This window comes from Poecilia formosa, unplaced genomic scaffold (assembly GCF_000485575.1).
Source record: "Poecilia formosa unplaced genomic scaffold, Poecilia_formosa-5.1.2 Scaffold612, whole genome shotgun sequence".
Lineage (NCBI taxonomy): Eukaryota > Metazoa > Chordata > Actinopteri > Cyprinodontiformes > Poeciliidae > Poecilia > Poecilia formosa.
In genome coordinates this window covers 48,529-62,369 of record NW_006800551.1, presented here as the reverse complement: position 1 = coordinate 62,369, position 13,841 = coordinate 48,529, and the positions used below count along the sequence as shown (strand labels likewise).

Sequence of the window (13,841 nt, the reverse complement as noted above, 5' to 3'; positions counted from 1 at the left end):
CTGAATACCCACAACCCACATAGTTGTGGGTATTCAGCCAGGTACAGACTATTTACTATTTTAAACCCCATAAAGCAATGCACACACACATACTACTAGAGGTTGCTGTGTGCAGAGTCAGAAGGTGTCAGTAGCTGTTTCATCAGAAACCTTTTTCAGATCCCTTTTTTGCGGGACACTTCCTGTTTTGCTGGAGGAAGTTTCCCAGTGACCCTGTTTATTTTACTTGGTTATTTTTTGTTAAATTGTAATAAGATGCTTCTCTCATGGATTTGGTCTTTTATTGAAAAAGAACGTGAACATGTTTTGAATATGTCTACATATTGGGCGGAATATTCCTATTCCAATATTTTAGGAAAAAAGAAATCTTGAAAATGTTCTTCATTGAACTTCTATCAATAGATAACATATTATTATCTAGCTATCATTCAGGGTTTCCCCCAGAAAACTTGTTAAGCCCAGTGGTCGATGCTTCGAGGCAGTTCACCATGTTTTTTGTATTAAAAGAGGTTAAGCTGATAGGAAATGTAAAAACATTTTTTCAGTGATTTTTGCATCGTGTCAGGGTCAGGGCATGAAACATTTGGGTTATTTTATAAACTTGTACGTTTGCCACACTTACCAGGAGGAGAATTCTTGCTGCTGCTATTCCCAGGAATGAAAATCCTGCTATCAAAACAAGATTTGGTGTATTTAAAAAACATAGATATCATTGCCTGATTTTACAACTTTGTGTGATATGTTTTTTCATGCACTCTCTGTTTGCTGCTGAGAGCGTGTCACCTTCATCTGAGCTCATGTTCCAGCATTGGTGACAGCGTAAAAAACATGTTTTTAGCCAGCTCTTGTAAAGTTTGTGTTTCACAAGAGAGTTAAAAGAAGAGGAATTCACAGTTAATATCATTAACAGTGAACACATGCAATTACTACATGCTGTGATCTCCTTGGGGGAGGGGGTCTATCCTGTTGGCAGGGCAGAGAGCCCCACCCCTTTTGGAGAATGGCAGAGTAAATGCTGAGATGGCACACATCGCCATTATCTCTGATTTTCAATCAGAGACAATTAAAACATTTTATTAGTTAACACTTAAAGAAAAGCAGTTGCGGGTATAAAATACAGGTACGGTGGACATTATTATGCAACTGCAAATTACCATGTTATTAAACTGTTTTCTTCCAGATACATGTATTGGACAGACTGGGGAGAGGAGCCTCGGATAGAACGCGCTGGCATGGATGGCAGCAGCAGGTACTGTAAAGTGTAGAATAACAGGCAGATCTGGGTCTGCATGCTGGGATTGAAACTTGATTGAAAATGTACAAGATCTCTTTCTGCGCTCCTCTCAGAGGCAGTCCTAGCCTGTTTGGCGCCCTGGGTGAACCCCCTTTCCAGCACCCCGGCCCCCTCCCCTCCAAAAAGTTGTCAAAGGCAGTGGGGGGCAGGGGGGGCATGTTGCCTATATCAGAAACGGCCACTGGCTCCTCGCTTTGTGGTCCTGTACTCTTGTGCTGACCAGTCTGAGTCCTGACAGATCCAGACTACTGATGGTAGAACAAGCTAGAGAGCACATACATGTAAATAACTATGCATGTAAGTAACATACTTGCACCGGGGCAATTTACCAAACTGAAGCTAGAATGTTGGTCATCAAATCACTAAGATAAAAATGATGTCTAAATGACCAAGCTGAAAGGCAAACAAAATGCATTTATATACAAATATACTCAGCAATTGTATGAAAATAAGCTAAGAACACTAACTTTACTTGTGCTCTGCTGTCTCCTAACAGGAAAGTCATAGTGAATAAGAACATACACTGGCCCAATGGCCTCACCATAGACCTGGTGGAGGAGAAGTTATACTGGGCTGATGCCAAGCTCAGCTTCATTCACAGAGCCAACCTGGATGGATCTGCACGGTAAACTTTATGTAACATAAGGCTGGATGAAAGTGAAAGTCTCAATAATAGTTAAAATTCAGATATCTGAATTATAACCAGATATCTTAAAAATACAAATGAGTGGGGTGAGTGTTTCAAGGTAAAATTGTCAGTGTTTCTTTTTTTTATTAATGACTGAACTGATTTGACTTGATCTATTAATTTTCACAGATACTCTATCTATATTAAATTATCTATATTAAAATGGAATACTATATCTACTATATGTCTTTCTCTTGTCATAAACATACCCAGAGTTTTGCTGTGGCTCGTTCATGCATGTTTGAGAAATTCTTTTCACCAATGTGTGTAGTACTTAGTCAGATCTCTTAGAGAGCCCAGTATTTATTTAGAACAGTAGATAATTGGGACATGGCAATAGCTCGTAAGTCAAGATGATATTTGGTTCATAATTATTAGAAGAAACCAACATTTTATGGTTGGTTTCTTCTACCATAATGTTGGTAGAACATTTTATGGTAGAAAAACTGTTCTAACATAACAAAATGTAAATTCTTACATTTTGGGAAACGTAACAATTCTGTTTCATTGACATAAATATAGAAAACGTTTTTTAAAATCACAAAATACGTTTTAAAGAATTTGTAATTAATGTATCATCTAGTACAGGTTTGACTTGCCCATACTGAAGGCTGTTATATATCTATATACAGTATTTAATGAATTTGCATACTTTAGAATAATCCAATTTGAAGGTGGTCCTAAAGGCAAGAAAACATTTAAAATTTGCCTTTTTGTGTTTTCATAAATGGAATAAAAGTTTTATTGATATAAATTAGTGTTTTAATGAATCTGTGTTTATTGCAAAATAATTTAAGTCAGTTTTGATCAGTTGACATAGATTAGATGTTCAACCATAGATAAAGAAATGCAGTTCTATCAGATTAAAGTGGAAGCAGGCCCTTATTGTAGCACAGATATGGAGCTCCGATGCACTTCACTAGTCTTTTTCATAAAACATTTTCATCATAAACCTTCAAAGTCAAGCTAAGTCACAGCTAGTCATTAATCACAAATGAAGTTGGTGATATTCCTCACAGCCGAGGCATATCAGTAAATCCTGTGAAGAACGCCACCACTGGATTCTAGACCAGTCCAACATCAGTATGTCACCTCACAAATGCGCTTCTGGTAGAATGGTAAAGATCCCTATAAACACTCCTAAACCTTGTGGACAGCCTTCACAGAAGAGAGGAAGCTGTTCTAGCAGCAAAAGGTGGACCAACATCATATTGAACCCTATGGATCAGGAATGGGATGTCACTTAAACTCATCTGTGACATTTTACTGAATCGACTGGAGAGTTGGGTCGGACTCTCTGGTCCAGTGCTCAACTGGTTTGAATCTTGCATAAAGAACCGGGATTTCTTTGTTTCAATCGGAAACGTCTCATCAGAGAGGTCAAAGGTCACATGTGGGGTACCCCAAGGTTCAATCCTAGGACCCCTTCTTTTCAATATTTATATGCTCCCACTGGCTCAGGTTATAACAGGAAATAAGATCAGCTACCATAACTGTGCAGATGATACGCAGCTCTACATCACAATGTCACCAGGTGACTCTGAACCCATCTGTTCACTGAATAGATGCTTAGAACAGATAAATGTGTGGATGTGCCAAACCTTTCTCCGGCTGAACAGAAACAAAACTGAAATTATTATCTTTGGACCTAAAGAGGAACAAACTAGAATCAATGCTCAGCTTCAGTTATTACAACTGAAAACCAGCAATCAGCCCGAAACCTGGGAGTAGTGATGGACTCTGACCTGAACCTTCGGAGCCACATTAAGACAGTCACAAAGTCGGCCTTCTATCACCTGAAGAACATTTCCAGGATTAGAGGACTGATGTCTCAGCACGATCTAGAGAAACTCATTTATGTGTTTATCTTCAGCCGGATTGATTACTGCAACAGCGTCTTCACAGGTCTGACTAACAATCAGCTGCAGCTGATCCAGAACGCTGCTGCTCGCGTTTTCACTAAAACCAGGAAGATAGAGCACATAACACCAGTTTTAAAGTCCCTACACTGGCTCCCTGTAGCTCAAAGAATAGACTTTAAAATACTGTTGTTAGGTTATAAATCACTGACCGGTTTAGCACCACAATACATTAAAGATCTGTTATTGCTGTACCAACCGTCTAGACCCCCAAGATCTTCTGGTTCTGGTTCTGCTCTGCATCCCCAGAACCAGAACCAAACGAGGAGAAGCAGCATTCAGTTTCTATGCACCACAAATTTGGAACAAACTTCCAGAAAACTGTAAAATAGCTGAAACCCAGGGTGCCTTTAAATCTCAACTTAATACCCACCTGTTTAGAGTTGCTTATGGCTAAATTGCGGGTTTTGATGTCTTTGTTGTTTTTAATGTTTTTATCTTTACTTTTCATCTAATTATTAACTTCTTTTTATTTCTCTTTCACACTGTCTATGTAAAGCCCCCCCATAAAACGTCCCAGTTCAACAAATCTATATCTAAAATAAATAGATTTATTCAATCTATATCTAGAATGAATAAATGGATTCATTCTTGTTAAATGAATCCATTTAACAAGGATTCATTTAACAAGAATCCTTGTTAAATGACGTTTAACTAAAGTCCTACGAGGTTTAGAGTCCCAGTTGACGGCGTTTCAACTAAAAACCTAGAGGTTGGAGTCCTTGTCAAACAACAAGTAGGTGTCTTAGAAAAACTGCGTATTCCATTAATATTTCACCAAACAATGCCTGTAGTTATGTTTTATATAAGATGAATGACTAAATTATTGTCAATTTATGGACTACATTTGGTATAGTTGTTGTTTGGGTGGAAGCTTGGCGTGGATTATTTCAATTCCCTTTATTTTCATTGGAGAAACTTGTTTTCACATAGAAATATTCAAGATGCAAAAGGCCTATTCCTCCAGATTGAGTTTGCATACAGAACTTTTTCTGCACTTGTAATACAATTCCGTTTGGTTAATTAAATTCATACAAGTTCATTCTAATACAATCCAGCCAGAGAAGATTCATTTTAAAATATTGCTGCTTTCACCAGTGAACTACTCTTGCATTACTCATGTTTGAAGCTGTTGTAATATGGGACAACATTATAGTCTTCTGTGTAGAACACTGTGTACTGAAGGTTTTCACGTGGTGTTATCTCAACATGCAGGGAAAAATTAACTTGTGCATTTGGTTTAAAAGATTAATTGCAAGATGCACAGTTTTTATGGTTTAAAACCTCAAATTCTAGCTAGACCATATTTAATATTCCTCTGTGAGCTGCTTTTTTAAAAAAAATAACAGTAATGGAGTAAGAAACAGAATAGCTATACTGACAGATTTAAAGAAAAATAAAGAAGAGTCCAAGACAAACAGAGCTGTGGAATGAAGGCCTCAGTTAAAACCAACACAGCTCCACACACTCATCTCTGGATTTAGTTTCCTTTCTCCAGTCCATCGTTCACATCTGTTTTTCTAAATCTTGACTTCTTTCTCTATCTTTCTTCATTGAATTAATGATGCCACAGAATATCAAAGCACATATTTTTGCTGAGGTCATCAGTTTTCAAATAAGAAAATGAAAACAGTGAAAATTTAGGCTTGCTTTGATCTGTTGCGATCAGGTAAGATTTCCATATCTAGCCTGGAACCTTTGTTATCTGCTTGGCATAAATCATTCACCATGTCTGTTTTCTCCTTTTATGTGATATCTCTGCTGTCAGTAAAAAGGCTTACATGTAAAAAAAAAAAATCTCCTACACTTAAAGCTTTGATTTCTTTTTTGAAGTCTTTAATGTGTTTATACTGCAGAGTCAGGCATAAAGCATCTGTTCTGTGGAACTGATTTCTGCCTGTATATTATGTTGGAATGTGGTGGAGGTGTTTTGAGTCCAAACCAATATGTTGGAACTGTCTGACCAAGTTAGCCTCTGTTCCTTTAGAGGCACAGCTGTAGTTCCACAACCACTGTTTATACTATTAGTGAGCAATAGGAAGTTCTGGCTACAGAAAATCGTGTTGCTCAAATCTGGGCTTTCCAGCCTTTATGGCGGCATCAGCATTTTCTGCGTAGCAACAAAACATATTTCACACTGATGTTCAACAGTTTATTTTGCATAGTTTGTACTTGCCAGTTTAGCTACTTGTTATTTTTTTCTGCTACTGTGTACTTTCTCATTAATGCTGCACTTTTAGTTCTACTGGGAGGGAAACATAAATCCACTTGTAATGTTATTTCATTAGTATTTTCACCACCCAGTTATTCTAAACATGAAATATACCTACTTTCATTTCCAGTGTTTTATGTATTGTGATATAAGATTTGATATGTACTGTATACCAGAGATTCAACAGAGCACCTTTCTGCTTGTATTAGCTAACTATTAGTCAGGTTCATCACCAACCGTCAAGAAGTGTGAAAACTTCTGTTATTACCAGGAGTGTGATGATGAATTAAGCTTATAAATGAAGCAATCACTTATATTGGGCTCACAACAAGGAGACAAGATAACATTTTAGAAATACAGACAATCCCTATTGTTTTGTTTCCATAAAGTAAAGGTTTCATGAATATCAAATACAGCAGATTTGAGACGTCAGGTAGTGGTGAAAATAATAAATAAATAAATGAATAAAACTAAGAACAAAAGCTTACAAGACAAAAATACAAGCCAAATAAGAACACAAATCATAAATCTGGGAGTGTAGGGATGGAAGAGATGGCAGGGAACAGATGGGAAAAATAACGGGCGTAGACAAGAAGAAGAGAAGCAAGGAGTGGCTGAGAATGAGGTGCTTCAGTACTGGGAGGTTGAATGCTGGACAAAAGACCTGAGCTAATGAGCAAGGAGAGAGCAGAAGGCAGGCTGAGGAGAGAGAGAGAGAGAGTGAAAGAGAGAGGAAGAGGAGGTGACACATGGGTTGAGGGAGAGCACACTGGGAACTAGGAAATGAACCTAACAAAATAACTAGACATAAAAAACGTAATAAAAAATTTGATAACTAAGAAAAGGACTGAACAAAGAAATGAACAAAGCTAGAATCACTAAGACACTGAAGTAAAAATAGAAACAAGTCAGAACTAATAGAAAAAACTAAGGAAAACAACATAATAAACAATCCACTTAACAACTCAGGATCCAAACATCAGTAGAGATTTTTAATCTCCAAATTAAGGAAATGTTTCCATATTTCTAAGTAGTTTAGGTAGATTCCCCCACGAAAATTCTTCTTGTTGTCAAGTGTTTTTTTTTTCCATCTTACAGAGAAGCAGTGGTGGAGGGCACCCTGACCCATCCTTTTGCACTAACATTGTCTAAGGAGACGTTATACTGGACTGACTGGCAGACTCGCTCCATCCATGCCTGCAACAAACACAGTGGAGACAAAACCAGAGAGATCCTCAGTGGGATTTATTCTCCAATGGACATCCAGGTTCTGGAGCCTTATCGACAACCTTACAGTAAGTGGAATGTTATACCTATGTTTAATGGTCAATGTAACACTGAATCGAGTATCAGTGTTTGAACATATTAAGTATTTGATTAATTAACTATTTGCCAAATGAGAAATGTTGCTATTGATCCTAACTTATACTAATGATTAGAGATGACAGATGAGCTGTTATTTTGTGTTTAGGTCAGCCTCCTGCTGCGATTAGGAAGAAAAGACAGCTGTTGTGGTTGGTCTGGTTGTTTGCAGTATAGGATTGAGGAGTGAAGCAGTTTTTCTAACACAAAATTAATGTTTATATTTGAATTTTGTACGAGGTCAGGTCAGAGAATATCTCTATTATTTTTAAGTAAAGTTAAACACTCTTTATGAAACCAAACCAGAAACCTCTCTGCTTTTGATTTTTAGTGCACACCGGTGTGCCTGTGTAGAGCCTCCTCTTCAGAAACTATTCTGACATTCAGTTTTTTGGCACTAATTATAATTCATCAGTAGCCGTGACCAGTAGTGTTTTGGTCTGGATTATTAGATTTTTCTTTGGACATAAATTATGTATTGAAATTCAGATGAAATCTAAAGGTTTTCCAGATTTTTGACAGTAAAACAACAAAAATTCATCATTTATCTATTAATGACTATTCACATTATAAAAAAGCATATTGCACTCTAGTTCATATTTTCACATTATCAAACCTAATCTTTCTTAGTTGTTAATTTCTGTGTTTTCCGTTGTACCATTTCAGTTCAGACTCCGTGCAGCAACAATAACGGAGGCTGCAGTCACCTCTGCCTGCTCTCTCCGCTCCAGCCTTTCTACAGCTGCGCCTGTCCCACGGGAGTCCAGCTTAAAGCAGATGGAAAGACATGCAAGCCAGGTATGTGTCTGACTTCCATTAGCACAAACCTAAACTGCAAGTCCACTCACTTCAGTAGTAACATCGTTATTTTAGAGTTGGTTTTACTGCATTTAAAAAAATGGTTGCTGCAGCTATGGCAGATTCAATGAACCAGCTTAAAAAACATGATGGGATTACAGGAGCAAAAAATATTTATATACCACGATAGCAATCAGATGAATCTTCAAAAGTGCAGTTTGACTAAAACATTCCACTTATTAGCTCTGTGTTTCCTAAAGCATTCAGGAAAAGAAAAGGAGAAATGGGGAAGAATGGATACAATGATGTTGATAAGGACCAGAGATTTGATTGGTTGTTCAGTTAGCCTGGGTTTTAGGCTAAGCTAAGTGGCTCATTGACTCTGGAGTAGTTTCACAGTGAGGTATGAGAAAGACTGAAGGAGTATGAAGAACGGTTTGGAGGATGATTGACAATGAGGATAGTTCAGCAGAGATGAGTTGGGAGGGAGTGTTTCCAGAGCGTTTGGAGGGCCCTTTTCATTTCTTGTTCATTTGATTGCATAACTAGTGGTTTATCCAACAATCTGTGAGATTTTAGTCCCTGACAGTGATACTGATTCTGCCTCAGTCCTGGGTGATGTCTTTGGCTGAGGCTCATCCAACCGCTATGTGGGAGAGACCTGAGCACAGTGCTGATCTAACTCTGGACTGCTGGATAGAAACGGAGTGACAGCCTTGTGAAACACAGTTAGGCCTGTTTGGGAGCAGAGAAGGTTCTCCTGCTGTAACTCCTGCGGGGATAAAGTGGCATTTGAACTGGAGCTGCTTCCTGAAGGCCATTGCTGATGATGGGTCATGTCTGTGCAGTTCTGTAGCTCTTTTCCCTGAATAAGAATTATTTGCAAGTTAAGCTCACCCAGGAAAAAAAAATGAAGCATTACAAGTTCGCATCCAGTGTATATCATGGTGTCATTCAGAAATAAGCATGCTGATGATGTATATGCATCATCAGCTCAGTATTTTGCCAGCTTTTATACACTGGTTTAATTTTTTTTCTGTGATTTTAAGTGTATGTTAACATGGTTTAACACCCAAAGCAGCTGCTCTTACATATTTTAATGTTTTCATTTTTAGAAAAGAAAATGACTGAAGGATTTTCTATTAAGACTATGTTTGTAGTTGCTGCCACTTTTAAACCTCTAAAAGAGAGTGTGTGTGTGTGTGTGTGTGTGTGTGTGTGTGTGTGTGTGTGTGTGTGTGTGTGCGCGCGCGTGTGTGTGCGTGTGTGTGTTATCTGGCTCCCAAACTTATTTTAACATATTAAATTTATAATAAAGTAGCTGAAAAGCTCTAGGAAGAAGAATATTCTTCTTTGAAGGAATCAAATTGATTTTAGCAGTAGCTGCAGATGACTGAAATAATCAGTGTGTCAGTGTGTGGTAACGCTGAACCTAGAGGTGTCTTTGGTATTGGAGTGTGTCGCGGCACCGGGACCATCATCCTGAAAATCTGTACAGACACATCTCAGAAGACACATGCACTCTCAAATTGACCAGCTGCCATATTGATTCCCACAATGTTAAAACAATGGAGCCTTATAATGCAAAAAGTAAATACTGAGTAAAGGTTTGTGTGTGTGTCTCTGAGGCTTGGCAATAAATCTGAATGAGGCATGCCAACCAATCGCCTGGCCACTGTTGGCAATAAAAACAACAATGCTTTATTGTGTCAGCCTGCAGTTTGGGCGAATGTCTGTTGCGTATGCCTCTAATTTGTTTTGCTTGGCTGGTTAAATTGAAGTGTTTGTTATTGTTCTGGCAGTAGAGACAGAGTGTGTGTGTGTGTTTATTTGACTCTTAGTCAGTGGTCTTGAAGGGTCTTTAAAGGAAGTGAAGCAAAGATGAGAGCTGAAGTGCAGATGCTTTTCCTCCTCTATTCACTGTCTCCCTTGATATTTCCTGGCTGGTTTTCCTCATTTAGGCCGGATCGTTCACCTCTCTGTGTGGAATGTGATTGGGATCTTGTTGGCCAACATTTAATTAGTTATGAAAGGCCAGTCAGAGCAAGAGAAAAACCCTTTAATTTGTAAGAATTGTGTGTATACTGTGGCTCAGAGCTATTTAATGTTTTGAAGACACGGACATAAAGTTTTGTTGCAAATTATTGATTTTCAGTGGTTTGAATAGAAGAATATAAAACTGTGTGAGCTTTCAGGGACTACAAACAGCATGTGATCGAGGTGCAGTTTGAAGTAACAGGTTGTTTTGATAGAATCTGAAATCCACAATAAATTCAAACTTGCCTCCAGAGGTTTTCTTTGTAAAATGCATTTCAAAAAAGACTTTCTACATTTTATGTCTTATTATTATTGTTACTGGTATTAATTAGGACTTATTGCCCATATAAAGATTTAACTTGTTAGCAAACTATCAAAATAAATAAAAAGCAAATGTAATGTAGGGGTGACTGTTTGAACTGAATGAGCTGGTTACATATTGATGGTCCTCAACATGAAGATGAATTGTATCTTGATCAGGTGCAGAGCAGGTTTTGCTGCTGGCTAGACGGACAGACCTGAGGAGAATCTCACTTGATCTGCCAGATTTCACTGACATAGTGCTACAGGTGAATACACTCACACACACACACACACACACCAACAAAAACTGTTGGACTTTGTTGTAAGAGTGAAGCTCTGAGGTTTTTATCACTTTTCTCATGCAGGTTCATGACATTCGACATGCTATAGCTATAGACTATGACCCGGTTGAAGGTTTTGTCTACTGGACAGATGATGAAGTTCGGGCCATACGACGATCTTACATTGATGGCAGCAATGCCACAATACTGGTTAACATGGACATCAACCACCCAGATGGTATTGCTGTTGACTGGGTGGCCAGAAACCTTTACTGGACTGACACTGGCACTGATCGGATTGAGGTACAGAACTATTTCTTATCACTGTTCTTTACAACTGGACAGAGATGACACTTCATGTGACAGCAAACATGTCATTGCACTTCTTTTTATTATTCCTGTGTGCTGTTTTAGGTTACCAGACTAAATGGAACATCACGAAAAATTTTGATTTCGGAGGACCTGGAGGAACCCAGAGCCATTGTTCTGGATCCTGTTAATGGGTAGATGTCGTTTGTCTGAATTTGTCACAGCTGGATCTCTCTATCTTTATTTAAGTAAAACAGCTTTTATTTGATCCCTTTCAAAAATAATTCCTTATCCTAACACTAAAAGTTCCTGCAAAATGCCATTGATTGCCTGTTGAAGCAGATTTAAAATACACTAACAAGATTAATGACAAAAATAAGTGATTGGCAGCCATCAGTAAAATAAAAAAAACCATGGGTTTCTTGGTTGCATGTTTGCTGATATCTTTAACTGATGTCTGTCTTCTCACATTGACAATTTTTTTTTTCAGTTTTATGTACTGGACTGATTGGGGTCAGCATCCTAAGATCGAGAGAGCAAACCTGGATGGAACAGCTCGGGTGGTCCTGCTCAACAGCTCTCTTGGCTGGCCCAATGGATTAGCCATAGACTACACAGCAGGGAAGCTTTACTGGGGAGATGCTAAAACTGACAAGATAGAGGTAAGTCAATCAGCATGTGGCCTTTTTCAGCTGCTTGGCTGGTCAAGAAATATATGTAACACAAGAGGAAAGAAAGATGAATTTTAACTTGATTATTATTAACTCCAATGGAATGAGAAGAAATGGCAAAGCAGCCAAGCGACTCAGTTTATCTGAGTTTGTTACTCAGATAAACTGCAGTGATTTTCTGCTTTCAAACTACTGAACACTCAAAATTACAAATACCCTTCACAACAGGCGTTGAGTATATTAGTGTACTGCTGGGCCACAGCGTCCAGGAACCGACTACTGTGGCTGAGCTGAGAAAAGTAATTGTCTGGCATTTGGGATGATTCAAGATCAAATCCAGCTGTCCCTGGTAAATGCCCTCGGGCAAGCACTGAAGTTTGCACTGACCACTGATCTGTGAAGGCCTTGTAGTGTTGAGGTGCTCTGACTCTTCAGTGAGATTCCAGAAAAGTGCTTATGAATTTGCCACATACCCATGAAATCACTCTAGAGAATGTCATCACTCTCTCAACATTAATCCGATAAATACAAATGTTTTTATTTAATTGATTTCTTAGAAAGCACTAAGCTAATGCAGAGCCTTTCAGAGAATCCCAGGACAAAAAGTAGAAACGACTAAAATGAACCACCGTTAGATTTTACTGTAAGCTCTAAAAGTGTTCCACCGCAACTGAGAACATTCACGAGAGAAAGGGGAGATGAGAGCCAGGAGGATTTTTCTGTGCCAGTGTCTTTATTCATGGCTGAACAAAAACAACCTGTTAAACACAGGCACACTGGTGTGCAGAGCTGACAGAGGTGGAGAAGTTTGTGACAATGAACAGAAAAACCACAGCAGAGGTAAATAAAGCAACAGTAGTCAGCAAGAAAAGACCAGGACATATGACGAAGCTTGTACAGTCCTTGGGTTTACTGTGAGTGCAAACATTTCTGCACTTTTTATCTCTTCTGATTAGCTAGAATATGAGCAATGCAAGTTTGCAATTTTTGCACTGAAATGTTAAAAAGGCATCTACCTTTTTGAAAAGGAATAAACTATTGAAGCAGACAAGTCACCAATGTTTACAGTTTTAAAAAGTTTGCGTAGTCTGAAATGTACATTCCAGTGAATCATTTGCACTTTCTTTTTTGAGAATCCAGTGCCGACTATTTCTGCTCCTGAACTTTCTCTGACATTAAAGGGTCTATCCAGGGGTGTCAAACTCCAGACCTCAAGGGCCACTGTTCTTCAGTTTTTAGATGTGCCACAGGTACAAAACACTGGGATGAAATGGCTTAATTACTTCCTTCTTGTGTAGATAATTTTTCCAGAGCCTTGCTAATGACCTAATTATTCTATTCAGGTGGTGCAGCAGAGGCACATCTAAAGGTTGCAGGGCAGTGGCCCTCCAGGACTGGAGTTTGACACCTGTAGTCTATACCATTGGAGCAGTATGCATATTTTTAAGAAACCCATTTACACCTGGAAAATGGTAACTGATTTATTAGTGGTAACCATATCCATTTAAAATTTCTTTCTAATCACAGTATTTGTCAGACACTGCACAAGAAGACAATGCTGGCCAGAAGATGTAAGGACAAGTTACAAGAACTCCCAAAGCATTGCTGGAAGAACAGAATTATGTCATCTTGTTCTTGTAGCCACATAGAGGGAAGACATTTCTCTTTTTTAGCAGAATATATATGAGCATTTACAAAACAATTTGAGTTTAAGTTTGAACCATTTCTCATCACTTTCAACTCTTTCTCAATCTGATCTTTATGACACACTCTGAGATGTTAAGCAGACATAAAATTATATGGAGTAATATGCCTTATTTGAAATTTGAGTCCCAGCGATGTTGATAACAAATGTATAAACCAGAGGTTCCCAAACTATGGGGCGCGCCCCTTAGGGGGGGCGCCGTGCCATTGCAGGGGGGGCGTGGGAAGCCGTCTGGATGAAAAAAAACAACAAAAAAGAACAT

The 13,841-nt window shown here is 38.5% G+C and overlaps 1 protein-coding gene across 1 annotated transcript in view; it reads left to right on the top strand.

The window, feature by feature from the left end:
* lrp5 (low density lipoprotein receptor-related protein 5) overlaps nt 1-13,841 on the top strand; it is a 57,804-nt gene that overhangs the window by 11,849 nt on the left and 32,114 nt on the right. Inside the window, exons 4-11 of the mRNA XM_016665721.1 lie at nt 1,094-1,249; nt 1,791-1,919; nt 7,212-7,408; nt 8,142-8,273; nt 10,791-10,879; nt 10,979-11,197; nt 11,309-11,397; nt 11,694-11,865. Coding sequence (XP_016521207.1) covers nt 1,094-1,249; nt 1,791-1,919; nt 7,212-7,408; nt 8,142-8,273; nt 10,791-10,879; nt 10,979-11,197; nt 11,309-11,397; nt 11,694-11,865 — 1,183 coding nt within the window. The remainder of the gene's footprint in view (nt 1-1,093; nt 1,250-1,790; nt 1,920-7,211; nt 7,409-8,141; nt 8,274-10,790; nt 10,880-10,978; nt 11,198-11,308; nt 11,398-11,693; nt 11,866-13,841) is intronic.